General features: G+C 46.4%; 1 protein-coding gene across 1 annotated transcript in view; it reads right to left on the reverse strand.

Annotated features, from left to right (window-relative positions):
• The window catches only part of dbndd1 (dysbindin domain containing 1), a gene marked incomplete at its 3' end in the record, with an annotated part of 85,020 nt that overhangs the window by 34,066 nt on the left and 24,632 nt on the right, over nt 1-26,322 (reverse strand). The window contains exon 3 of the mRNA XM_084337583.1: nt 13,858-13,995. Coding sequence (XP_084193709.1) covers nt 13,858-13,995 — 138 coding nt within the window. The remainder of the gene's footprint in view (nt 1-13,857; nt 13,996-26,322) is intronic.

A 26,322-nucleotide genomic window follows, 5' to 3' on the forward strand; every position in this document is an offset into this window, starting at 1 on the left:
CGTGCCAGTCAATCGCCTGTTTACAGCGAGCTAGCACTATACGTGCGTCGGGACACACCCCCATCAATGAACAGGCTATTTAGACCTGTCATTGAATCCCCAAGGCGCCCAGGGGAACGACAAGAGGGGTGTGACACTCCCTAACTCCAACACTTCTGGAATAGAAAGAAGGAAGCATCAACAGTATGTATCCCAGTCTACACAGCCGGGGTAAAAAATGTTCACATTTTTACATCCCACCACCCTCCCATAGGAAAGAGACGGGTATCCCCAGAGAGACTTCCCACGCGAGCTGTACAGATTGAAAAGAATATATTGCACCTTGAGCCATGTAAAAAACTGGTTTTAGGGCCTCCGGGGAAGAGGCACTGAACCCATACACACTCAATAAACGAATTGAATCGAATATACATACAATAGAAAAGGACCCTTCTAGAGGGTCCACTCACTTTGACAATCTGAGGAGGAAGGCTCTGTACTCTGATGGAGGCTTCCTCACATGGAAGAAGGAGTCCGAACTCACAGAAGGCCTGAATAGGCGCTTGGTGAGGAGGAGCCCTGACCACCCCCCCTGAAAACAGATCCATCACATGGATCTGAACAGCACACGGAAGTCCTACCAACAGAGACGCGCACGGTGACGTACTCTATGGCGGGGGAATTCCTGCGGTGCACACGCCCAATATACCAGGCCGTGGGACCAGGAACTCCCTCCCTCCCCCCCCCCCCCCCCCGTAACGTGCCGAACCGCCACGTGACGGGAACCTTGAAGGACAGGGGGTGTACCCCTGACCGACAGAACAATGGGGAGAGGAAAGGTTACCAGTTCACCCCTTTACGACCCCACACCCATGATACGATGTAACGACAAAAAGAGAATATGACACAGTCATAGTCAGCTCTATGAAGCGTTTCACAGCTCCACACAGCGCATGAGCTAACCTGCTATCTGATTTTTACTAAGGAAAAACACAGAATAGAGAGGGCTCTAAGAACCCCGGTCCAACATACACATGTGCTTCTGTGGCCAGTACAACCCAGTTGTAGGTCACATGACACACACAACCCATCATCACCTACAAAAAATGGCAAAAACACTCAACAGAGGAACGCCGTTTTTTTCACAATGAGAGAATACATCATTCTTGATTAGTATCGACCACAGGCCTTGCTAAGCACACATGACAGCAACCAAACCAATTTCCCTTTAGGAAATAAGTTTCTCCAGCAGATTTAGCACAACCTCAGCAATCAAGCTAAGAGTTACATCGTATCCCTACCACACAAAAGACACAATTAATGCACAACATGTCTGATAGGAGGATGAAAAAGTCCCCAGGGAACCGGGGGGGAAAACACAATCCTCCTATTTTACCCTCAATACGGCCAGTTAAAACAGGAAAACCTGTTAATGTGTGAACACACTGTTCATTGTCATTACAGTCTGAGAAAGAACATTCTTTTACTCACTTGTCACCAAGCATAGCTTCATAGGTTAGTTACCTTAGTTGTGAGTACACGGCCGTGTTTCTCACACAACAACCAGATCATTACATCCCGTTTGCACGGAGAAGCTAACTGCCAGTGACAAAAACAGCTCACACATAACCCGCAACGTATCCTAAATGCATTGTAGCAACACACGTTTTGGGAAAAACACCGTTATTCACAATACATTTAGCAAAGTAAAACCAGAAGACGTGTTATGAGGTCTGGTCAACCCCGTTCCTACCCGGAACGCAGATCAGCGAAGTGCAGTCACAGACACCGTAGGAAACACAGCCGCTCCTGTGTTGTCCGAACTGGGCAGCGTCACCGCCCCAACCCGCACTACAGTCCCCTGTTGATGCAACCTTGCCGTCCTGGCTCAGGGCAGGGTCGACGAAAACATCCCCTGTCAAGGATGACGTCGTGGTCAAGAGTGTAAAACATGTTAAAATCAAAGCACGTTCAACAGACTAGCATCAAGCTAACGGCCGCTCCAACCGTTCGGGTGCTACTGCTTCTGCTCGCGAGACGCCGATCTAACGACGCACGCGATCAGAAGCGAGCTCACGGCGGCGCGCGAGAAGCCAAGCTACCCCGCGCCAGGCCATGGCCATAGCAGCAAGCTAACGTTACCTAGCGACCACGACATGCTAGCCCCGCAGCTAACAGCTGACTGGCTAATAGTAGGCCCTAAGCAGGCCATGCAGCGATCCAGCAGGCTAACGCAGCAGTTAACAGCTGACTGGCTAACCGTAAGCTATGAACATGTAAACAATGACATAACACTCACCCAGACAGGCCGCCGTTCTGAACCTCTCCTCACTTTTTAAGAGAAAAGAGAAAACAAGATGTCAACACCGCTTCACAACGGTGACTTTACCACATCCGACGGAATCAGCACAGTACCAACTGGCCTGTGTAGCTGACTTTGAACATGAATCTGCCGCTATCGCACATTACATGCACATATCCCCTCGTGAAGGAATACTCTCATTTGGATATGAAAGATGGGGCCTTAACACGGTGACAGAGAGAATCCACTCGTCCAGAACACACAGGGATCACCAGTGTCAATGGTCGCGGCCCACTAGTTAAAACTATAATGGTCTTCAGACCAAGGTCTTCTGTCGCCTAGGTGGCTGAACAAAGGACCCTAGCCTGGGGCCGGTTTCCATAAACTTTGTCAAGTAGCCCCCATAGCACTAACAGACAAGTGGAGCCCGCCAGCAAACACTACTCACCCAACCTGGAACGCACCGCTTCTCACAACAGCGGCATGTCCGACAGTTCAGCTGTGGCATGACAGGTTTCACCCCAACAAACACAGCAAGGAACTGCAGTTGAGAAGCATGCAGCGGCGTGCTCCCAATACGAAAACCGGTGGAGGGTTTTTAGAATGATCATCATCTTCCAGACACTCCAGTACGAAGACAATATCGCCGTATTTTCTCGAAAATAGTGAGAGAGAAAATAAAGATATGATGTCAACGTATCCTTGTTTCCCAAAGCTGCTCCTAAACCTTTCTTCCATCATGGTGTCAAGTGTGGGGATCTACCGAGGCACTTCTTCCTTGTGGTGAAAGCGAGAAGGAGGAGAGTGGGTGGCCCCACCCCTGCTTATATGGGTAAGCTGATAGGGGTGTGGTCAGACGAATATTGGGATTAAAGGTACATTGTGGTCTTTATTCAGTGCGCGTGCACGTATGCGAGATAGTGCAGAGAGCGATGCCGAGCGAGAGCGATACGATACAGAACAGAATCTTCTCAAACCTCTTGTCAGAAAGTCTGTTCCTTCTAGGCGTGAGCACCAACCCTCCCAGACTAAAAAGCCGTTCCACAGGAGCACTTGATGGGTTGGAGTGTTATACTTCAAGAAAATTTTCTTTATGTTTGAAGGTCTATCCAGTATCTGAAGCTCATGCTCTTAAAAAACAGTCTATTAAACGGTACTGCTCCTCCTATGCTATTATTATTATTATTATTATTATTTATTATTGTGTGCTACTGACAACCTACATACTGCAGTATGGTGTTCCATGTTCATGCATAGTGCAATGCAAAAGATGTTTAACTCAAAGATGGAACATACCTGCACTATGGCATCTGGAAGGCCTGCAGTCGTGTCCTGCAGGGTGTCCTTCAGAGCGAGGGTCTTCTGCATCAGCACTTCAAGTGTGGGTAGTAAAGTTTAAATCCAGTAAAGAAATCCAGCTTTTGCTGTTTGGCTGGTGCACCTCCGAGTCCTGTAGAAGTCGATGCTTCGGCTTCGGTATTTTTTCTATCCGTTTCGTCGTGCTGTGCTGTATATTCCAGATGCGGTACAGTATTTTGTTTCCTCCGCATAGTGAATGTTTTTTCACCCGGCTTAGCTGACACAAACGTTAAGTAGACTAGTGACTGAACTTCCAGTGCAAGAAAGCGTTACCAGCGTGAGCGTCTCCCTGCTAGCTCGCTATGTACTTAGTAACGCGTTAGTGGCATCACTGGTCATGAGTCATTGTGGAACAAAATAAAAATAGCGCGAATTGATTGATTAATTGCAAAAATAAAAAATGTATTCTATAGAAGCAGCTGGGAGGTGCGCTGTTTTAAGTGAACATGGACTGAATGGATATGTTGATAGCGTCATAACGACTAAATGGAAAACGATTCTGTCACGGCAAATGTCTTAGTTGCTTAAACAATGTTGGATGATGTAATTGATGGGTCATGAGTCATTGTGGAACAAAATAAAAATAGCGCGAATTGATTGATTTATTGATTAATTGCAAAAAAAAATCTTTTTTTTCTTTCTATAGAAGCAGCTGGGAGGTGCGCTGTTTTAAGTGAGCGTGGACTATTGAATTGATTGATTGATTGCTAATTGTATTAATGTCCGCCTTGTTTCCAAGAAGAAAAAAATTCCTATAGGGCAAAGAAAACTTTTTTTTAATTTGTTTTACCTACTTTCTATAGAAGCATCTAAGAATGAAGTTCTATAGAAAGTAGGTTAAAAACTAAAGAAAATTGGATGTGTTAGTTTGTTGGATGCCTAGTTGAGAGACAGTTGGATGTGTTAGTTTGTTGGATGTCTTAGTTGAGAGACAGTTGGATGTGTTAGTTTGTTGGATGCCTAGTTGAGAGACAGTTGGATGTGTTAGTTTGTTGGATGTCTTAGTTGAGAGACAGTTGGATGTGTTAGTTTGTTGGATGTCCTACTGAGAACAGTTGGATGCACTTCCGAGCTGCTTCCACATGGAGGCAACTTCTCCTTTTTTTTTTTTGGGAACTACTTTTTCTGGTGGATGGTTTTTTCAATAAATCTTCAATTAATGTGTGTTTATTGTATAGCAATAAGGTTGGATGAATGTGCCAGTTGTATAAAAGCATTACACCACTTGTAGTCGTGGGTTGTGAAAATTAGACCATGCCTAGGGGGGTCTAACGACCACCCCTAGGCATGGTCTAATTTTCACAACCCACTCCTGCGCGTGATGTAATGCTTAATTGAAGGATTAGGTGCTTCTCTAGACCCTTTGCAATTTGCATATTGCATCTTGCACTCTGCCCTACCCCACCTGGACAACAGGCTACAGAACCTGTATACATACACCATAGTGAGCAAATATTATTAATAAAACAAAAAAACAGTACACCACTCAATAAAAACCTCTTTAAATTTAAATTTAAATTTATTAAAATTTAAATTAAATATATGAAATAAAGAGTACCAAATATAAAATATGAGTCAATAACTTAAAGCTTTTTTTTTTGCCTGATGTGCAAATGTAAAGTAGCTGTTGTGCAAATGATGTACAGTACAGATGGGTATCAATCAGTCAGATAATCAATCACACAGGATGTATGCAAGTATCAACCAGAGTCCTCATTTAGTATCCAGATGGCTCGGTGCTGGTAGCTCGTCTCTGGTCGTAAAGGCTGTGATAGCGTTCGCCTGAACCGCAGAAGAGAGGAGACGTCCCTCAGGTGCTTTATGGTTCTGCTGCCCTTGGTCCTGCACCACTTGGTTTCTGTATGACATACCTATATTTATTCATTAATAAATGTATATTTATTGATATTGTTTATAGACTGGAAAGTTGTATCCACTCTCTGAGCTTTGTTTTTCACCAGGAATTTCACTAAGAATTATATTTGTACAATTAAGGAGTGTTTTAAGATTTGGACTATTATTATTATAATTATAATAATAATTATTATTATTGTTATTATTCACTATGTCCTTATTTTTTCTTGGTGCAATACACAGTCCCTGGGGTTGGGTGGGGGTTTTGCACAGGGGTACGCATTTCACTCTACACTGTACTTGTACATTTGTAAGTGATGAATAAACCTTGAACATCATCTGCAGATCAATACTTAATAAGGCCACGCGGCGTAGCTTAAATAATTACGGTACAAACCCTATAGAGGCCTTGTACGGAATGTGAGTGTAGTTTTCCTTCTCGCAGTATACTGTAGCTGCCTGTAACATTGGTAACAAACAAAATAATAATAATGTATGTCCAGTGGTAAAGTATAGGTAAAACACTGGAAAAGCATGCTATTACTATTCTACTGTGACTTGTTTACAATATCCAGTAATGAGACACCAAATTATTATGTTTCTATTTCCTCTATTGGATGTATTTTTTTTAACACACCAATTTGTTGTATTATTAGTAAGAAAGAAGGAGAAATATACTCCAAGCATAATATGGAGGTAGTATATTAGATGTTAGCCATGCTAGTGATCTAAACAATCAATCCATGCCTATGCTAGATATGTAAAGGATGAAAGATTCACACTCACAGCCAGGTCATTTTCATTTTAAACAACTATTAGTCAGGGGAGTGCCATGGTTACACATGTCTGTGTAAGCCTTATCGCTCCTTGCCACGGAGGATAAGTATGTTCACTATGGGCTCTTAGTTGTCGTGTCATTTCGATTGTTGTATGAATTTGTTATTTAAAGTGTAACTTACTCCGTGTGTATGCAGCACCGTCGTTTATCGTATTTTCCTGTTGGTTATCCTGTTTTTGGAGACTATGCTTTCTCCCCTTTATTTTCCCCTGTTTAGTGTATAATAATAATAATAATAATAATAATAATAATAATAATAATAATAATAATAATAATAATAATAGATTGAATTTTAAGAGAGAAGCGCCTTTCTCAGACTCAAGGACACTGTACAAGGAAAGGATGGAAAAAAAATAAAAGTAAGTAATAAAATTGAAAAAATATATATAATAAAATACATAAAAGATCTGTGTATAGTAACAACAAGAAAAAACAAATAAGATAAGAGATAAAAATAAATAAAAAAAAAGGAGGCAAGTTCATAGCTTGCTTTTAGTTTTGTTATTATTTAATGCCTTTTGGAGAGACGGAGATTTCTCCCCTTTTGTTTATCCTTGTTTGTATGCGTGTTCATGCATAGACTCAAATAAAAGAGTATCCCTTTGTTTGAAAACCTACAGCTGCATCCAGTCTTCTCTGTTCTGCACCTGTGGGTCCAACACACCGTAACAAACAAGAAACCCGCCTATATGTAAAAGGTCAAATGTCAGTAAGTGTGTAGGCATGTCTCTAACCTCGACGATTGCTTAACTGGCTATTATAAGTTACTGAAGTTACAGAGTTCTCGATGAGTGCCGTAACTATCACCAGTTATGAATCTAAGAGCAAACTGATGGACAGTGTCAAGGGATACAAGAGCGGACAAGGCAGTGTTTCTATAAATGACATCACCATAATCCAAAACTGACATGAAGACTGCGTCAACAATCCTCTTCCTGCAAATCATCATATATTCTGGATACATAATGTTTGTACAGTATAGCAAACGGGGACAGGACCTGGTGCTGTGTGACCACTAGGAGGGAGAGGGAGAAGGGAGGAGGGAGGAGAGAGGAGGGAGAGGGAGGAGGGAGGAGAGAGATGGAGGAGGGAGGAGAGAGAGGGAGGAGGGAGGAGGGAGAGGGAGGAGGGAGAGGGAGGAGAGAGAGGGAGCAGGGAGGCGAGAAAGGGAGGAGGGAGGAGAGAGGGAGGAGAGGGAGGAGAGAGAGGGAGTAGGGAGGAGAGAGAGGGAGGAGAGAGGGAGGAGGGAGGAGAGAGAGGGAGGAGAGAGGGAGGGGGGAGAGAGAGGGAGGAGGGAGGAGAGAGGAGGGAGAGGGAGGAGGGAGGAGAGAGATGGAGGAGGGAGGAGAGAGAGGGAGGAGGGAGTAGAGAGAGGGAGGAGGGAGAGGGAGGAGAGAGAGGGAGCAGGGAGGCGAGAAAGGGAGGAGGGAGGAGAGAGGGAGGAGAGGGAGGAGAGAGAGGGAGTAGGGAGGAGGGAGGAGAGAGAGGGAGGAGAGAGGGAGGGAGGGGGGAGAGAGAGGGAGGAGGGAGGAGAGCTTTCCTTCTCAGCATTCTGCATGGGGCTCCCAAATCATAAATAAAACATAGGGGACCTGCTTCGTCTGGCAGATGGGTAGAGGGGGTTAGGTTAGCCTGCTGCCTGCCTAGATGACACAGACACTTCCCTGCCTGCAGATTAAGCTTTCTCACCTCTGCTTTATGCAAAGTACCAAGTCAATCATAGGAACCTCGTTGCTATGGTGCTATTAACAATCATCATGGAAAATCCCACTTGAGTTTACCATCGTGCACTAAGCATCTTGTTAACTCATATTTCAGGATTTCCCAAATTTTATATTGTGTTATCCTAGATAATGCTAGAAATTTTATACATTTGTATTATTGTTATTGTTATTATTAATAATAATATAATGTATAGCATGCCAATAATAATTATAATAACAATGATAATAATAACAATAATAATAATAATAATAATAATAATAATAATAATAATAATAATAATAATAATAATAATAATAATAATAATAATAATAATAATAATAATAATAATAAATACATGTCATTTGATTTGTTGCCACTATGTAAAATCTGTCCTCAAATGACATGGAATATGAAACTACTGTCATGATAAACCGAAATGTAGTTATTTCAGTTATACAGTAGAATCTTCTGACCACATCGCCCGCAATAATACAGGCTTTTATTACAATCTGTCGTATATACACATGCGCACATGTCCATACACATGCGCGCACGCACGCACACGCACGCACGCACGCACGCACGCACACACACACAGTGAGCTGTGGTGTTCCACAAGGAAGCATACTAGGACCGCTACTCTTCCTAATTTATGCAAATGACATGTCGTCAGCCTGTGACTGCAACTTGTTCCTGTTTGCGGACGACTCAGCCCTGCTGGTCTCTGACAAGAACAAGTTGCAGGTTGAAAAAACCCTCAGCTCGGAACTAGGCAAAATCTGCATATGGCTCGCTGATAACAAATTATCATTACACATGGGCAAAAGAGAGTCCATTCTCTTCGGTTCAAATAACAAACTCAGCAAGACCGACGGCTTCTCAGTTACAGTGGGTGACAATATTGTCACAAGGAAAGACGAAATTACCTACCTGGGTTCCATCCTAGAGGCAAATCTTTCCTGTGACAAAATGGCATCCAATGTAATAAAAAAAAGTCAACCAACGAACTAGATTCTTGTACCGGATCTCCTCTCTGGTAAACAAGAATACCCTGAAGACTCTGGCAGGAGCACTCATTCAAGGGTACTATGACTATGCGTGCACCTCATGGTACCAAAGCACCTCAAAGGCGCTTAAAACAAAATTACAAACATCACAAAACAAACTGGTCAGACTACTACTTGACCTGAACCCCAGAACCCACCTCACCCCTGCCCACTTTGACAACCTAGGATGGCTTAGAGTAGACGACAGAGTACAGCAACTTGCAATGGGCCTGGTCTACAAGATACACTATACGACCGGGGTGCCCATGTACATGTCAAAATACTTCCCAAAGGTCAGTGAATACCACAACCACTACACCAGAGGAAGCTCAACAAATCATGTTAAACCCAGATTCGGCTCAAACAAGGGACTAAACACGTTTCGCAATTATGCCACAACAATGTGGAACGCCCTACCCAAAGCTGTAAAGGAATGTGAATCCCTGCCCACATTCAAAACCGCTCTTAAAAAGCACCTACGGGAGGCTGCAATTCGAAACTGGCCACCGTAAATGCCCAAAACCCCCACCACCTCCTAATAGACAGTCTCCTCCCCACCGCATGTATATATTCCCTCCCCGCCGTATGTATATTTCTCTCCCACCCACCCACCCCCTCCTAATGTACAGTCCCCTCCCCATCATATGTATATACTCTGTCAGGATCTAGGGGTAACAGTACTGTATATTTGAATACCGCTTATGTCACAAATGTATCAGTACTAAATACCTATATGTCCCTATGCCATAAATGTCATGTATGTTGTGTATGTCATAAATGTCTACAGTATATGAATTGAAAATGGGGGACCCTGATGGAAACAAGACAAACGACTTTCTCAGGTCTGCATCCCCTTAACAATTGTATGTATTGAGCCGTACTGTATTGTACCCATTCTGCAATCTGTTAAATAAAGTTTTCATTCATTCATTCATTCATTCACACACACACACACACACACAGACCAGCCGAAACTGACATTAGATATAAAGAGGCATTGTTTTACATTGTTTACCACAGAGAGAAAACTATACTGCCTAACAACTCACAGACTGTGTTCTGTTCCACAGTGTACATAAACAGTACTGCCTACTCCCTGCTCCCCACTTGGAAAACCCTGTCACCAAAGCAGACATCACTTCCTCCGTGCGTTACCCTGGTAATGTAAACACCTCCGATATCTTGCTGCTACTGTGGGAATTTTACACTGAAATAAAACACTGAATATAGGTTTAAACAAACACTGATACCCGTTTTATATCTACATATATCTCTACTCAGTTTGAGTGGCAACAAATCAATTAACCTTTTTTTTTATTAAATTTTTTTTATTTTGCCAAAGTTATTAGTGTAGTCAGGAAGGAGTTTCAGGAAATACCACACCATATACTTTGTACTGTAAGAGGTGCCATGTGTGCCAAGTGTCCTGCAGGGCTTGATTGATTGATTGATTGATTGATTGATTGATTGATTGATTGATTGATTGATTGATTGATTGAAAACTGTAATTAACAGATTGCAGAATGGGTACAGTACAGTACAGCTCAATACACACAATTGTTAAGGGGATGCAGACCAGAGAAAGACTTTTGTCTTGTTTACATCAGAGTCCCCCATTTTCAATTCATAATGACATTTATGACATACACAATATACAGATATACAGATATAAAAATCAAATCTATTCATCTAATCTAAACTAATCATGACATTTATGACATACATGACATACAGATATGCAGTACTGTTACATTTGTGACATATAAGATATGCAAATATACAGTACTGTTAAACAGAGATCCTAACAGTAAATATATACATACGAGGGGGAGGGAACTGTACATTAGGAGGGGGTGGGTGGGAGGGGAGTTCAGACATTTACGGGGGCCAGTTTCGAATTGCAGCCTCCCGTAGGTGCTCTTTGAGAGCGGTTTTGAAGGTGGGTAGGGATTCAAATTTGTTTACGGCTGTGGGTAGGGTGTTCCACATTGAGGTGGCATAATTGCGAAACGGGTTTAGACCCTTGTTTGTGCCGAATCTGGGTTGAACATTGTTACGAAGGATCAGATTAAACCGAATATATATATTTATTTATGGATATATATTGAATAGTATTTGTATGTCGTTTGATATCCCTTGTATATTCCTTGTACATATGCACGGAATATCCCTTTAGCCTACTATAGCCCATAATAGTTCATTCTCTTATTGGACAAAGGACCAGGCGCCAGGGGACCAGCCCTGGCGTCAAGTTCAAAGGTACCGACGAGACATGTCCGTACTAGCCCCGGCTCCGCTCAGGGATACGGCTACCGAAATGAGAGTGGCACTATTTGTTCACCGTGCATATAAATATGGCGCAAGTAAATGTAGAAGTCCCTTACCCTTCTTCCCAACTTAGTAACAGAACGTGAAGCCTCACCCACGATACGACGTGCGGTGAAGTATGGCCTGTTTGGCCTTAGAATAGCATTGAGACCTCGTGCGAATTAATAACTGAATTGTCAGAGTTTGGCACTGTACCGTCGAGTGCGACGTATTTCTATCAAGTAATAATAGTCTATCGTGTATGGTGCATCGTGCGGTTAGAGTTCTAAAGTGACCAGCATCTCCAACGCTTCCTCGTGTTATCTAGAGTCTTATCCAGGTTGGGCCGACCACATGGCGCTTTCATCCGAGGAGATCTAGGCGAGGACCGAGGGACATGTACACTGGATTACCTACCCGACGACTGCTGAGCCCTATGCGGCTGGAATATATATTTGCTTTGGTACTGTGATTTGTGGAGCGGATAATCGCCGACGCCTGTGAGCGTTGGATTTACCCCCGAGAGGAGTCAAGTTGAGTCGGCGCTCAGAGAGACTGAGGTCGCCTAGCTTCTTCTTCATTGTGGAGCTACAGCCTACAAGAGAACCAAGGTGTATTCATCTACGGATCAAGAGTCTATTGCACTGTCTTCTGTACTTGAAGTCTCCCTAGATATCGTTGACCAGACGTTCTACTACCGACAGCTCTCCTACCCCCCCTACCGGCTTACAACCGGGAGGACCCCCTCCAGAATATCCCGCTATATCATTAAGTGTACCATAGATATAATTCCCTAAGAGCCAGGTTGTATACTTGCTTCCTGCGTAACCAGAGATTGGACATTCAGTGTTGATTTGCCTACGAGTACTCATTTGCCTTACAAGTGCATTCAAATGATAAATGTAAGATAAATATTCTATGTACCTTTTGCTCCATTAAATATTTGATTATTACCTTTGACTGGAACCGATTTCATTGTGGAAAGTGTTCATCATATTTAGATATCATGTACTGTATGGCCAGTAGTTAAAGTACATAAAGCGGTAGTGGTTTAATGATACCATACTTATCAATACAGTCAGGGAATTGTACCCCTCAGTTACAAACATGATTTGTGGAACTCCCTCTGGTGTTGTGGTCGTGGTACTGTATTCACTGACCTTTGGGAAGTATTTCGACATGTACATGGGTACCTTCGTGGTGTAGTGTATCTTGTAGACCAGGCCCATTGCAAGTTGTTGTACTCTGGCGTCTACTCTAAGCCATCCTAGGTTGTCAAAGTGGGCAGGGGCGTTACGAGAGAGTATTAACCTGTAAAACCCATATTGAGCTGGAATTAAACCATCATATACGAATACAACCTCTCCTCATTCTTCCTGACATTACTGCATGCCTGATCGCTACGATACGTTCACTACCACCAATTGGACAAGTATTGTTATGCAGCTGCTGAAAGAGTGTTTTTTTTCACGGAAGACGCAAACTGTTTTATTCTCAACGATAATTTTCTTTGGACAATAAACCTTACAAACTACATCAGCTGCAGCCTGGACATTAAACTCTGTCAACATCCACAACTTATTTTGTTACCCGAGTATTAAAACACTAGTAGGTGCATCGTGGGGCATTGTTCATTTATTAGTTAATGACAAGCGGCCACTATAGCTTCTCAAACTAACGTTATTTATTTAAATTGTTCCCGTTAATAATAATGAAAAGTAGCATGGTAATAATACGTAGGCTATTGATCAATGAATGTATTGAATGATACATTAAAGGTGTACAAATGATACACCAGTAGAACTTCTGTACTGCTTCTACTGTAGAAGTCATGTTATTTCCTCATTGTCCTGCTGTGTCGCCTCAAAAAATAGGATCGAGGCGATTTTTAGCGAGGCGACAGAAATAGCTGCGCGATGGTCGCTTCAGAATCTCCTGCCGTGTGGGTTCTCTCATTCTTAACAATGGAGGCGATACAATTCGGCCTGTCGGCTGGCTAAAAAAATCGGTCGCCTGGCTTAAATCGCTCGCCGTGTGGGGACCCCTTAAGAGGGACCATGTGACGTGTCCTGCGGGGCTTACCAGAGGACGTGGTAAGAGGGACCATGTGACGTGTCCTGCGGGGCTTACCAGAGGACGTGGCAAGAGGGACCATGTGACGTGTCCTGCGGGGGCTTACCAGAGGACGTGGTAAGAGGGACCATGTGACGTGTCCTGCGGGGCTTACCAGAGGAACGTGGTAAGAGGGACCATGTGACGTGTCCTGCGGGGCTTACCAGAGGACGTGGTAAGAGGGACCATGTGACGTGTCCTGCGGGGCTTACCAGAGGACGTGGTAAGAGGGACCATGTGACGTGTCCTGCGGGGCTTACCAGAGGACGTGGTAAGAGGGACCATGTGACGTGTCCTGCGGGGCTTACCAGAGGACGTGGTAAGAGGGACCATGTGACGTGTGCTGCGGGGCTTACCAGATGGGGATTCGTTGTGGTTCTCCTCGTCAGAGTCGGCGAAAACCTCAGCCAGTTCCTGGTCAGACATGTCCGTGAGCTCGGTCAGATCCAGCAGGTCAAAGTGCACCTCCAGGGAAGAGACGCTGCTCAGAGGCTCTGCGGGGAACAGAGGACAAAGACACGGCGTCAGTCCATCACCATGTTATACAGTGTAGTTTGGTTGTTGGCATGGTAAATGGTAAATAGTAAATGGTGCATTTATATAGCGCTTTTATCCAAAACGCTTTGCAATTTGTTCCTTACATTTTACCCATTCACTCACACATTTGTATTGATTGAAAACTTTATTAACAAATTGCAGAATGGGTACAATACAGTACGGCTCAATACAAACAACTGCTAAGAGGATGCAGCCCAGAGAAATACGTTCGTCTTGTTTACATCAGGGTCCCCCATTTTCAATTCATCACACACCGATGGCGGAGGCAACCATGCAAGGTGCCACCCTGCTCATCAGGAGCAATTAGGGGTTAACTGTCTTGCTCAAGGACACTTCAACATGCTGCCCGGGAGGAGCGGGAATCACCACCACCTCAAGGCTGAAGGACATAATAGGCAAACACATTGGACTTCCATCTAAACATCAGACCACCCTGCTTCCCCCTTCCTTTTCTTTTAATTCATAGGAATCTATTGTGTAGGAATTACAATCTGGTAATCCACTCATTTTGTGACAACCTACCCCACTACACCGCTCTTGCAAGCTGCAGCGATTCCACCAACTTGATACTGTAAGAGAAGACATGTTCTAATAAAAGAGCAGAGATATAAATATGTAATATATATGTAATATCAAACGCATTCACTGTTGGAACACACAGCCCCCTCCAACCCTCAAACCAAGCCATCCCCCTGCGGGGCGAGAAGACAGAGGCATATCTAGTCTGCCTCTCAGAGAGAGCCAGCTGTGCCATGTTGTTGGCGCGCTGAGCGTGTTTCTCTATCGGGGTGATGCCTGGCTAATTCAGGGTTAGCTCATGCTAACGCAGACAGTATGACTGGAACATCAAGACAGAACCTAGGCGTCAGAAGGGATGGGCATAGCACCCGAGGCCAAGCTCCACAACACAACCCCCTCTCTCTCCATCGCTCCCCTCTCTGTGTGTGGGGAGCACCTGTTCCTTTTCGCTCAGGCCGCTAGCGCCAAGATGGCTATTGTTACACACCAGAAGCAAGGCTGTACTCATATTGCCCAGGAAAACAGGCTACTCTCACAGTGTGACAGTGAAATGTGTATTTAAGGACTGAGCTCTGGGACACATGCTTTTGTTGAACATATCGCCTTCTTCTTTCAGCTGCTCCCGTTAGTGGTCGCCGCGGCGGATCATCCGATTTATGATCCGAATATTTGATTCGGCATAGGTTTCACGCCGGATGCCCTTCCTGATGCAACCTGGGTTTTTTTGGGACATGCATGTGTCATGGGGTGGACTTTTGGGGAGTTAATGTGTGAACCATGTACACTATCTGGATTGCTGTGATGTATTTTAATTAGGGCTGGGACTTTATCGTGTTAATTTTGATTAATTAACTACAGAAAGAATTAAACATTGAATTTTATCAAATGTACGCATTTTAGCGCATGCGGGCTGTCACACACTCGCACGCACAAGCGTTTTGACTCGCACGTCTGAATGAATGGGAGTGGACAGCCATTTTGTATTTTCACGCAAAATTTTTGCGGCACACGCGTTACAAAAGCCTTTGTGAAATACACATTTTCTGTGGGATTTTTATAAACATTGGACCTGTACTACATAAGACTTCAGGCTATGGAAGCGTTATGTTTTCCAGCTCCTACCTCTCAGCTGGAACTTAAAAACAGGCATCTGGCAACCAGTAAAAAGAAATGTGAGTACACAAAACCTTTACTTCAGTGTGTTCAAACCTCTGTTACTCTATTTCATTAGCACTCAAAGTGATTTTTCTTTATTGTGTAATAATGTTACCTTTCAAAGGAGACCAGACTCATGCAGGGCTATATAGTATAAAGTATAAATCTCAAATAACCTTTTTTCTTAGTCTGGTTTGTTTATACAGAATACTGAAAAAATAAGAGAAATTGAGATCAATCAAGAGTTTTTCTTTCCAATGGTCAACTGTTCTGGAATGTACTTTGACCGGAGGTAGACAGGAGCAGTTCCCTTCGCCGCACAATATGCCAGGTCGAGGGCCTTGAAGCCCTCCTTGAAGGGTGACATGGGCTGACTTTGGTAGGTTTGAGATCAGGCGGGCGGCTGCGTTCTGAATGAGTTGAAGAGGCTTGGTGGCAGTGGTCGGAAGGCCAGCAAGCAGTGCATTTCAGTAGTCGAAGCGGGAGATGACCGTTGATTGGACGAGGAGTTGGGTGGCTTCTTTTGTCAGGAAGGGAAGTGGGCGCAGGCCGTGAGACGAGAAAATATCCTGTATGCCCAGTGTCTGCCGCCTCTCTCCCGTCGGCAACTGGGGGACGACAGAGGCTGGGCGTGACCAGTGGGCCTACCGGAGAACCAGACCCCATAAACCACGGGACGGCGGCAGCACACACAAACATAGCTAACAGACTCCTATTTTATCGACTCGGTCCAGGATCGAGTGGCTGTATTTTAGATGCTGTGACACTTTTAGCCTTTGGACAGTGATTGTTTTATAATGTGTTGTAGTCTGGTAATAAAATATTGTATTTTAATCCGATAGTCCTCTGTCTCTTGCCGCTGCACTGCTCGTCTCTCCCATAGAACCTACACCAGTGTTATATTGATATACCAGTGTCTTCCGGAGTTTCCGGCCACTGTAAAGGGTCGGTGGCGTAGTCGCTACTTGGCCGGCCGCCTCACACATGTATTTTGGTGTGGGAGGAAACTAGAGTACCCAGAGGAAACCCATGCAAACAGAGAGAGTGCTTGTGTGTGAGTGCCTGTGTGTGCTTGTGTGTGAGTGCCTGTGTGTGAGTGCTTGTGTGTGAGTGCCTGTGTGTGTGAGTGCTTGTGTGTGAGTGCCTGTATGCAGGGGCGTAGCTGGGGGGGGGGGGTAGCTTAGGACGATTCCAAGGGCCCACCACTCTCCACACTTTAGATCACCTAAACACACTTTATATTTATTGGTAAAGGATTTGCACTACAACTCGTACACCTTACTGTAAATTGTACCTAAATTGTACCTCATCCCATTTCTGCTTTGCACTATATAGTATTGTATATTAGTATATTGCATAGTATATTGTATAGTAACTCAGTTACTTCTAGTCTGCATCGAACATTGTACATATGTCTATACTGAACACTGTGACTTATCTTGTCTAGCACAGTCTCTGGAGCGTAACAGTAAGAAGCATTTTGTATAAAAGTATTCTGTACTTCTGTATGACAACTAATAAAGAAACTTGAAACTTGGGCGGGGGGGGGGGCCAGATTTTTTATTTTTTTTTACTAGACATCACTCAGGTGTATTTATTGATGCTCTCATTGATACTATGTTTGTTTCTGAAGTGTGTGTGTGTGTGTGTGTGTGTGTGTGTGTGTGTGTGTGTGTGTGTGTGTGTGAGATATATATAGAGAGAGGGGGGGCTTTGGTAGACTATTGCATTGGTCCATTCATTGAAGATGAACGCAATGCGACATCCTTTACTAGGCTCACCCACCAACAGTGCAGGTGCTGAACTGCTGATCCGAATGTATAGGTAAAAACCATATTATGCGTTTTCATCAATAAATAAACGGCCAAAAAAAAATTCTGCGCGCTTGTGCGCGCTCGCATTCACTGGGGGCCTACAAATACATTCTTTCATGGGGCCCAGAATCAACGCTACCTGTATGTGCTTGTGTGTGAGTGCCTGTGTGTGAGTGCCTGTGTGTGCTTGTGTATGAGTGCCTGTGTGTGAGTGCTTGTGTGTGAGTGCCTGTGTGTGAGTGCTTGTGTGTGAGTGCCTGTGTGTGTGAGTGCTTGTGTGTGAGTGCCTGTATGTGTGAGTGCTTGTGTGTGAGTGCCTGTGTGTGTGAATGCTTGTGTGTGAGTGCCTGTGTGTGTGAATGCTTGTGTGTGAGTGCCTGTGTGTGTGAATGCTTGTGTGTGAATGCTTGTGTGAGAGTGCCTGTGTGTGTGAATGCTTGTGTGTGAGTGTCTGTGTGTGTGAATGCTTGTGTGTGAGTGCCTGTGTGTGTGAATGCTTGTGTGTGAGTGCCTGTGTGTGAATGCTTGTGTGTGAGTGCCTGTGTGTGTGAGTGCTTGTGTGGAGAGAAAATCAACAAGGACAGTAGGTGACGAGATGAAAGCACCTTAGTGACTTAGTCGGCCGGAGCATCACCCGCAGCCGTGGCAGGCCCCGCGCCTCCCGATCCCGCACCTCGGGAGCCCCGTCTCTCCGAACCACGGTTGTTCAATGGTAACTTCGAGGATTGTGCCACATTCATCATGCAATGTGAGTTGGTTTTTCGTCATCAACCCAGCCGATTCACTTCAAGGGGAGCCCGAGTGGCTTACATGACTAACCTGCTCTCAGGCCGGGCAGCACAGTGGGTTACTGCCTCCTGGGCAATGGGGGCTGATTTCTGTTTTTCCTACCCAGACTTCGTGGCAGAGCTCCGCAGGGTTTTCCACCACCCAGCCCGTGGCCAGGACCCTGGAGCTCGGTTGGGCACCTTCCGGCAGGGCAGTGGCGGGGTCACCGACTACGTGCTGGAGTTCAGACTGGCGGCAACGGAGAGCGGTTGGAACGATCAAGCGCTTCGTCTCACCTTCATGAGGGGGCTCAACGACGCTGTCAGGGACCAGCTCGCGACCCTTGAGGAACCGGAGTCCCTCGAGGACCTATTCAGCCTCGACATTCGCATCGACGGACGCCTCCAGGAGAGAAGATGTGAGAGAACCCGACAGGGACCTCCAGAGGTTCCCCAGACCCCCCGTACTCGTGACGGTACTGCGGTCCGCCCTGCTCCCAACACAACTGGTGGTTCCTTCCCCTCCCGTTCGGTGCCCGGGGAGGAACCCATGCAGCTGGGACGTTCACATCTTAGCCAAGCTGAACGGGAGGCAAGGTTCAGGTCCGGCCTTTGCCTCTACTGCGGTCGGGATGGACACGTATCTCCAACTGCCCCACCCGGCCAAAAGACCAGGCTCGCCGGGACCCCGGGAGATCCTGGTGAGCCGTTTTTCTCGTTCCCAGAGCCGTGCACCTAGCCGTCTGATGAGCGTCACCCTGGCCTGGGCGGACCAACGGGCCACGGTGGAGGCACTCATTGACTCGGGTGCTGACGAGAGTTTCCTAGACTTCGAGTTTGCTACCCGGGCCAACATTCCACTAGAGGACCTTGTGAGGCCATTGGAGGTGTTCGCATTGGACCAACACCGCCTGGCTGACATCACTCAACGCACCTGTCCTGTCCTGCTCACCATTACTGGTAACCACGTTGAGAGACTCCAGTTTTATATCACCAGATCCCCTCTTGTCCCAGTAGTCCTGGGCCGGCCCTGGCTCGCGCTGCACGAGCCCCACATCGCCTGGTCCTCCGGTACCATCAGGGGGTGGAGCTCCTCCTGTCATGCCCAGTGTCTTCAGGCGGCGTCCTGTCCCTCGCCCCGGAGATCCGTTTGTGAGCCGCCTCCGGACCTCTCGACCATACCCCCCGAGTACCACGACCTCGAGGAGGTTTTCAGTAAGTCCAGGGCTCAGGCCCTTCCGCCTCACCGGCCTTACGACTGTGCCATCGACCTCCGCTCAGGGGCTCCCCTTCCCGGCAGCCGCCTCTACAGTCTGACCGTCCCTGAGAAGGCAGCGATGGATCAATATATCTCTGAGTCCTTGGAAGCAGGACTCATTCGGCCTTCCTCCTCCCCTGTGGCGGCCGGTTTCTTCTTTGTTGGGAAGAAGGACGGAGACCTTCGACCCTGCATCGACTATCGCCAGCTCAACGAGATCACCATTAAGAACAAGTACCCTCTTCCTCTCATGAATTCCACCTTCGAGCCTCTCACCCAGGCTACCGTCTTTACCAAGCTGGACCTCCGGAGTGCCTACCATCTGGTCCGTATCCGAGAGGGCGATGAGTGGAAGACCGCCTTCAAGACTCCCAGGGGCCACTACGAGTACCTGGTAATGCCGTTCGGCCTCACCAACGCTCCGGCGGTATTCCAGGCGCTCATGAACGACGTCCTTCGTGACATGCTGGAGGAGTTTGTGGTGGTATACCTAGACGACATCCTCATTTTCTCCAAGACCCTCGAGGAACACATCCAGCATGTCCGCCGTGTGCTGGAGCGCCTCCTCCACAATCGGCTCTTCGTCAAGGCAGAGAAGTGCCGATTCCACTCCGACTCCGTCGATTACCTGGGCTTCATCGTGGAGAGAGGCTTGACCCGAGCTGACCCTCGCAAGATCCGGGCCGTGGAGGAGTGGCCGGAACCCACCTCTCGGAAGGAGTTACAGAGCTTCCTCGGGTTCGCCAACTTCTACCGAAGATTCATCCGGAACTACAGTCAGGTGGCGGAACCACTTACCAGGCTGACCTCTCCCGCCCTGCCGTTCGACTGGTCCCCAGCGGCGTGTGCTGCGTTCCGCTCCCTCAAGAAGAGGTTCACTTCAGCCCCGGTCTTGCTCCATCCAGACCCCAAGAGACAGTTCATCGTAGAGGTGGACGCCTCGGATACTGGACTAGGAGCTATCTTATCCCAGCGGTCGGCAACGGACCAGAAGGTACATCCGTGCGCCTTCTACTCGCGTCGTTTCCTCCCTGCCGAGAAGAACTACGACATCAGCAATCGGGAGCTGCTGGCGGTTGTGGCTGCCTTGAAGGAGTGGCGTCATTGGCTAGAGGGGGCCGAGGAGCCATTTACCATTTGGACGGACCACAAGAACCTGACGTACATCCGTGCTTCCAAGCGCCTCAATGGCCGGCAGGCAAGATGGGCCAGCTTCCTCAGTCGGTTCGACTTCTCGCTGACGTTTCGCCCTGGTTCCTGCAACACGAAGGCCGACTCCCTGTCCCGGTTACACTCCAAGGGGGCTCCAACCACTGAGGACCCGACTCCCATCCTCCCAGAGGCCAGGGTGGTAGGAGTAGTCACCTTGGGCATCGAGGGGGTGGTAAGGCGTGCCCTACGCTTCCATCGCGCTCCAGGCAATGTACCGGTTCATCGTCTCTTCGTCCCCGACTCAGTCCGGTCCCGGGTCCTCCAGTGGGGCCATACCAGCCGGTTCGCCTGCCACCCAGGCGTTCATCGCACGTTCTCCTTCCTGGCTCGTCGATTCTGGTGGCCCACCATGAGGAACGACGTCAAGGAGTTCGTACTGGCCTGCTTAGTCTGCGCCCGCAGCAAGGCCTCCCACCAGGCACCCTCCGGGCTATTGCAGCCGCTTCCCATTCCGAGCCGCCCTTGGTCCCATGTGGCGTTGGACTTCGTCACGGGTCTTCCTTCTTCCCAGGGGAACACGTGCCTACTGACCGTGGTGGATCGGTTCAGCAAGGGGGTTCACCTCGTGGCCCTTCCCAAGCTTCCCTCGGCGGCCGAGACGGCGGACCTCCTGACACGCCACGTGTTTCGCCTCCATGGGTTTCCCCAGGACGTCGTCTCGGACCGGGGGCCCCAGTTCACTTCCCAGGTATGGCGGGCTTTTTGCAAGGGATTGGGGGCAACGGTCAGTCTTTCCTCTGGTTATCATCCCCAGACTAACGGACAAACGGAGAGGATGAACCAGAGTGTGGAGTCTGCTCTTCGGTGTGTGGCTGCCGAGAAACCCGCGTCTTGGAGCCGTTTCCTTCCCTGGGTCGAGTACTTCATCAACTCCATGGTCAGTTCCGCCACCGGCCTCTCACCTTTTGAGGTATCCCTGGGCTACCAACCCCCTCTTTTCCCTGCACAGGAGTCGGAGGTGGCAGTTCCCTCCGTACAGGACCATCTCGACCGGTGCCGTCGGGTCTGGGAGATCACCAGGACTGCGCTGCTCCGGTCATCGGAGCGCGCCAGTCGTGGGGCTGACCGGTGCCGGGTCCCTGCGCCGACGTACCACCCTGGGTAGAGGGTGTGGCTTTCCGCAAAGGACCTTCCGCTTCGGTCCTCGGCCAAGAAGCTTAACCCCCGGTTCGTCGGTCCTTTTGAGGTTCTGAAGGTACTCAGTCCGGCGGCGGTGAGTCTTAAGCTTCCTGCGTCCATGCGCATTCACCCCGTTTTCCATGTGTCCTGGGTTAAGCCTGTCTCTCTCAGTCCCCTGATGCCTCCTGCTCCGGAACCGCCTCCTCCCGTGATGGTGGACGGTCACCCCCAGTGGCAGGTCCGTCGGTTGATGGGCCTTCGACGGCGGGGTCGGGGGTTCCAGTACCTGGTGGACTGGGAGGGGTACGGCCCGGAGGAACGGAGCTGGGTCTCCCGCCAGCTCATCGTGGATCCCGGCCTGATCACCGACTTCCATCGTGCCCATCCGGAGGGGCCGGGTCGGGCTGGTCGCCGGGTGGCTCCCGTGGAGGGGGGGGTACTGTGAGGATCGGTTCGTTGCCGCCACACGCTCCTCTGAGGTACGGTGCTGATTGGTGCATTCCCCGCCACACGCTTTTTGAGCGATTGCCAATTTCATCACGCAGCTGTCATGGTTTGTGATTAGCACCTCAGAGGGCTTTATATACCTGGACCTTCTTTCTATCGATGTCGGGTCGTTTTGGAATACAACTGCTTTTGCCTGCCTTTCCCCCGTTGCTGTGCCTCGTCTACTTTCCCTCCAGGACTTTCTGTGGAGATCCGCTGATGAGAACCTTGTTCCCCGTTTGGAGCTGCGCCTCGTTTACCCGCTTTGCGCGTTTGCGCTTGGGTGAGTTGGAACCAAACCCCTCTGGATTATTCTGTCTGTGTGTGTGACGAACACCGAAGATTATCATTTTTGCTTGCACTGGACTCAGTTGAAGTGTGTGTTTTGAAGAGACACTGAAGATATCATTTCTGTTTGCACTAAACTCAGCTAAATTGTGTGTTGTGGAGAACACTGAAGATTGTCACTGTTCATTGGTTCTGGACACAGCTAAGGGAGGAGGGAACCACACTGCCTCTGTGTTTCGTTGGACTGTTATTGATATCTCTCTCTCTCTCCGTTTTCCACCTCGAGTTAAAGCTGGGAGTATCTGCAGAGCCGCTACAACGTCAAATACCGATTCCCCACCGCTATCACCAGGAGGATCTGCAGAGCCGCTGAGAACTCTGCCGATGGCAGTCTCCCTTGTTGTTTCATAATTGTTACTTTACCCCTTTTGTGACTCTGTAAATAAATACGCCCTAGTATTTGGCTAACTCTGAACTTCCTGTCTGTGCCGTGCGTTTGAGGTCGGTTTCAAACCCTAACACCTTCTAAGGTTTCTCCCCTCCACATTGCCTGTGGTGCTTTTTTCCTATTGCTAGGTTTTTAGTGAGTTCTTCTTTACCTTTGCGTGGGGTATGTCTGGGAGTGTTGCATTAATTAAATGTATTTATTTTATTTTGGATTTCCTGGTGTTTTTGTCTTTGTTCTTGATTTATTGTGATGTTTCTTCTTGACTTGTTTAACTCTTTACTATCACACTACAGACGGTTAAGGGTTAACCGTTTGGTAGTGCGGCAGTGAAAGGGTTAAATAAGACGTGTCCGGCCCATGGGGACATTAACGTGTGTTGTCGGGCCTTACAAATAAATTTGATTTGATTTGAGAGGAGTGGAACCAAAGAGAGGAAGAAGTCAGTAGAGATGAGAGGAGAGGAGAGGAGTGATGGAGAGGAGGGAGACGTCGGGCTGTTTGAAGTGTGTTAATGAGCTGTCAGTGGCGGTAGAGGATCAGAGGCAGGAGAGACACACTTCAGTCTCACCTTTCCTTAACGAGGCGCTTTTTGAAACATCATGGGGGCGGCTCCCTATGCTCACCCTTAGGGTCTCGACTTCCACTTTTAGAAGGAATAGTCTACATTTTGAAGACACCCATCTGAGATTCCTTTCATTCCATCCAAAAAGAAATTGCGTTGTTTTGTTTTCTGAGATATTGGAAGCAGAAAATTACCCCCCATGTCATGCTGGGGAAAGTCAGATGGGGGGGGGGGGGGGGGGGGGAGCGTGTATATTGCTTAGCAACATCATTTAGAATGTGTCATCATGCCCCCCACTGAGACATACACTAGCATGCTAACATTCTCTGCTCCTGTACAGGCAATTAATTGGAAAATATGGAAGAGGTGGCTGTGGCAGTATTCTGAGGATCACAAGATATTTTTCTGGTTTGAAACTAAAATAGTTGGGACTAAAAATACTACAAAGCTCACTTGAATGTGACACTTGAGATAAACTTCACTTCAGACAAACAGACGCACAATTGGAGGTGGGCTTCCCACTCTCCAAGACATTTACAACAAGCGTTGCAGGAGTAAGGCTAAGAGAATAATCAAAGACTCTAGTCACCCTAACAACTGCCTCTTTGAACTGCTGCGGTCAGGCAAGCGATACCGGAGTCTCATGGCCAGCACAGAGAGACTCAGAAGGAGCTTCTATCCCCAGGCCATCAGGATGCTCAATGACAATAACACTATGTAACAAACCATCAAATACACTCACTGCACACACATCCACACGTACACACTCACTTTAAACAAACAACTCACTGTAGCACCCACTTTAGACACTTTAACACACTTTATATTTATTGGTAAAGAGATTTGCACTACAACTCATACCTCATTGCACCTTACCCTAAGTTGTACCTCATCCCATTTCTGCATTATACTGTATATTGTATTGTAACTCAGTTACTAATTTTTCTACTCTGTATTGTATATTGTATATATGTATATTGAACACTTTTGTTTACACTTGTTTACGTACTTTTGACTTTCTAGTTTTTACTTTATCTATTTTCTATCTAGAACACTCTCAGGAGCAAAACAGAAAAAAGCATTTCATATAAAAGTATTCTGTATTTTTGTATGACAACTAATAAAGAAACTTGAACTTGAAACTTCATATGAGTCCACGACATTGACCTCCCATTCACTGGCAGGCTTGGGCACTTTCAAGGTCTTACACAACATTGTATATTAGAAAGGCAATTGTCTGGTTTCTGGCATTGGGTAAGAGCTGTTTGTGTTGACAAATTGGACTGTCCATGACCAAAAGTAGAGAGCGATGCACTGCTCTGTTGTTAAGTTGAGAGCGACGCACTGCTCTGTTGTTCTATACGGTCATTTAAAACTGAACTTTGTAAAGAAACTCAAAAGTGTTAAGAGCAATGCACTGCTCTGTTGTATGTTAGAACTTTGTAAAGAAACTCAAAGTATTAAGAGCAATGCACTGCTCTGTTGTTCTATTAAGTGTTATGAGCGATGCTGTTGAAAATGTTACTGTATATTTTTATTTAACTATTTTATCACACTTATTTACTCTGTCTATTCTATTTAATTATTTTTAGTATTGCCTATTTTTAAACTGAATCAAACTGGACTTTTTTACTCTGTCTATTCTATTTTATTATTTTTATTACTGAATGAAACCATAAACAGAGAGGCCTATTGGGATGTTAGATCCTAATGTGAAAAACTGTGATTCGCCTTACCTTGCTAGCTACCTCTCTATCTTTTTTATGCTTGCTTATGCCTGTATTTGTTACTGCTGTGAAGCACTTTGAACTGCAATTGATGAAAAGTGCTATACAAATAAAGTTTATTATATTATTATTAAAATAATGTCTTAGATTGAGTGGTTCACCAGCACCTCCAGCCAGTGTTTGGCAAGCAAAATGTAATATATTATATATTACTAGTTTGTTTACGTTATGGTACAATATTACTGTCTAGAGTAGACTATGTAGAGTAATGCGTTTATTACACTTGCTTTTGCGTTACTTTCACCAGGGTTATTAAGTGGACACCTGCCTTCACTGGTGTTTCATCAAGTTAGGCTCACGACACCTCGAGAAAACTCAACAGTTCAAGTGTCCCAGAACCAAACCCCTCCATGCTAGCTTCCACTTTTCCCATGATATCCACACCAAACCTCCCTATGTTATCCTATGTCATAATATGGAACAATATCTGATACCAATAGGGAGGTGTAGTGGTTACGTCATTTTAGTTTTTTCCTGTTCCACCCTCTGTTCCACTTAATGTATTTCCCCATTGACCATTTCTAAATCGGCTCGTTTTAGATAAATAAAGCATTAACGTTGGCATGGTGTACCTTTCTGTGCGTATTTATCCACAATCTATAGCTCAACATGAAATTATTCGCAATTAATCGTAAAGGTAGCAAAATAACAACGTTTATGTTTTCGTTTGCTGGGAAACTACACTGCTATTTGGCGCTGCTGACTGACGTCACCACAGAGTAGACGCCTGGCTTTAGTCGCAGACCTAGGATCAGATTTCCCTTACATTCCATAAGCTTAACAATTCATACAATGGGAAAATAACTGACCCTGAATCTGTGGCTAGTATATCTCTGGTGACCATATTT

The sequence above is a fragment of the Notolepis coatsorum genome (genome assembly GCF_963971535.1).
Source record: "Notolepis coatsorum genome assembly, chromosome: 20".
Taxonomy (NCBI): Eukaryota; Metazoa; Chordata; class Actinopteri; order Aulopiformes; family Paralepididae; genus Notolepis; species Notolepis coatsorum.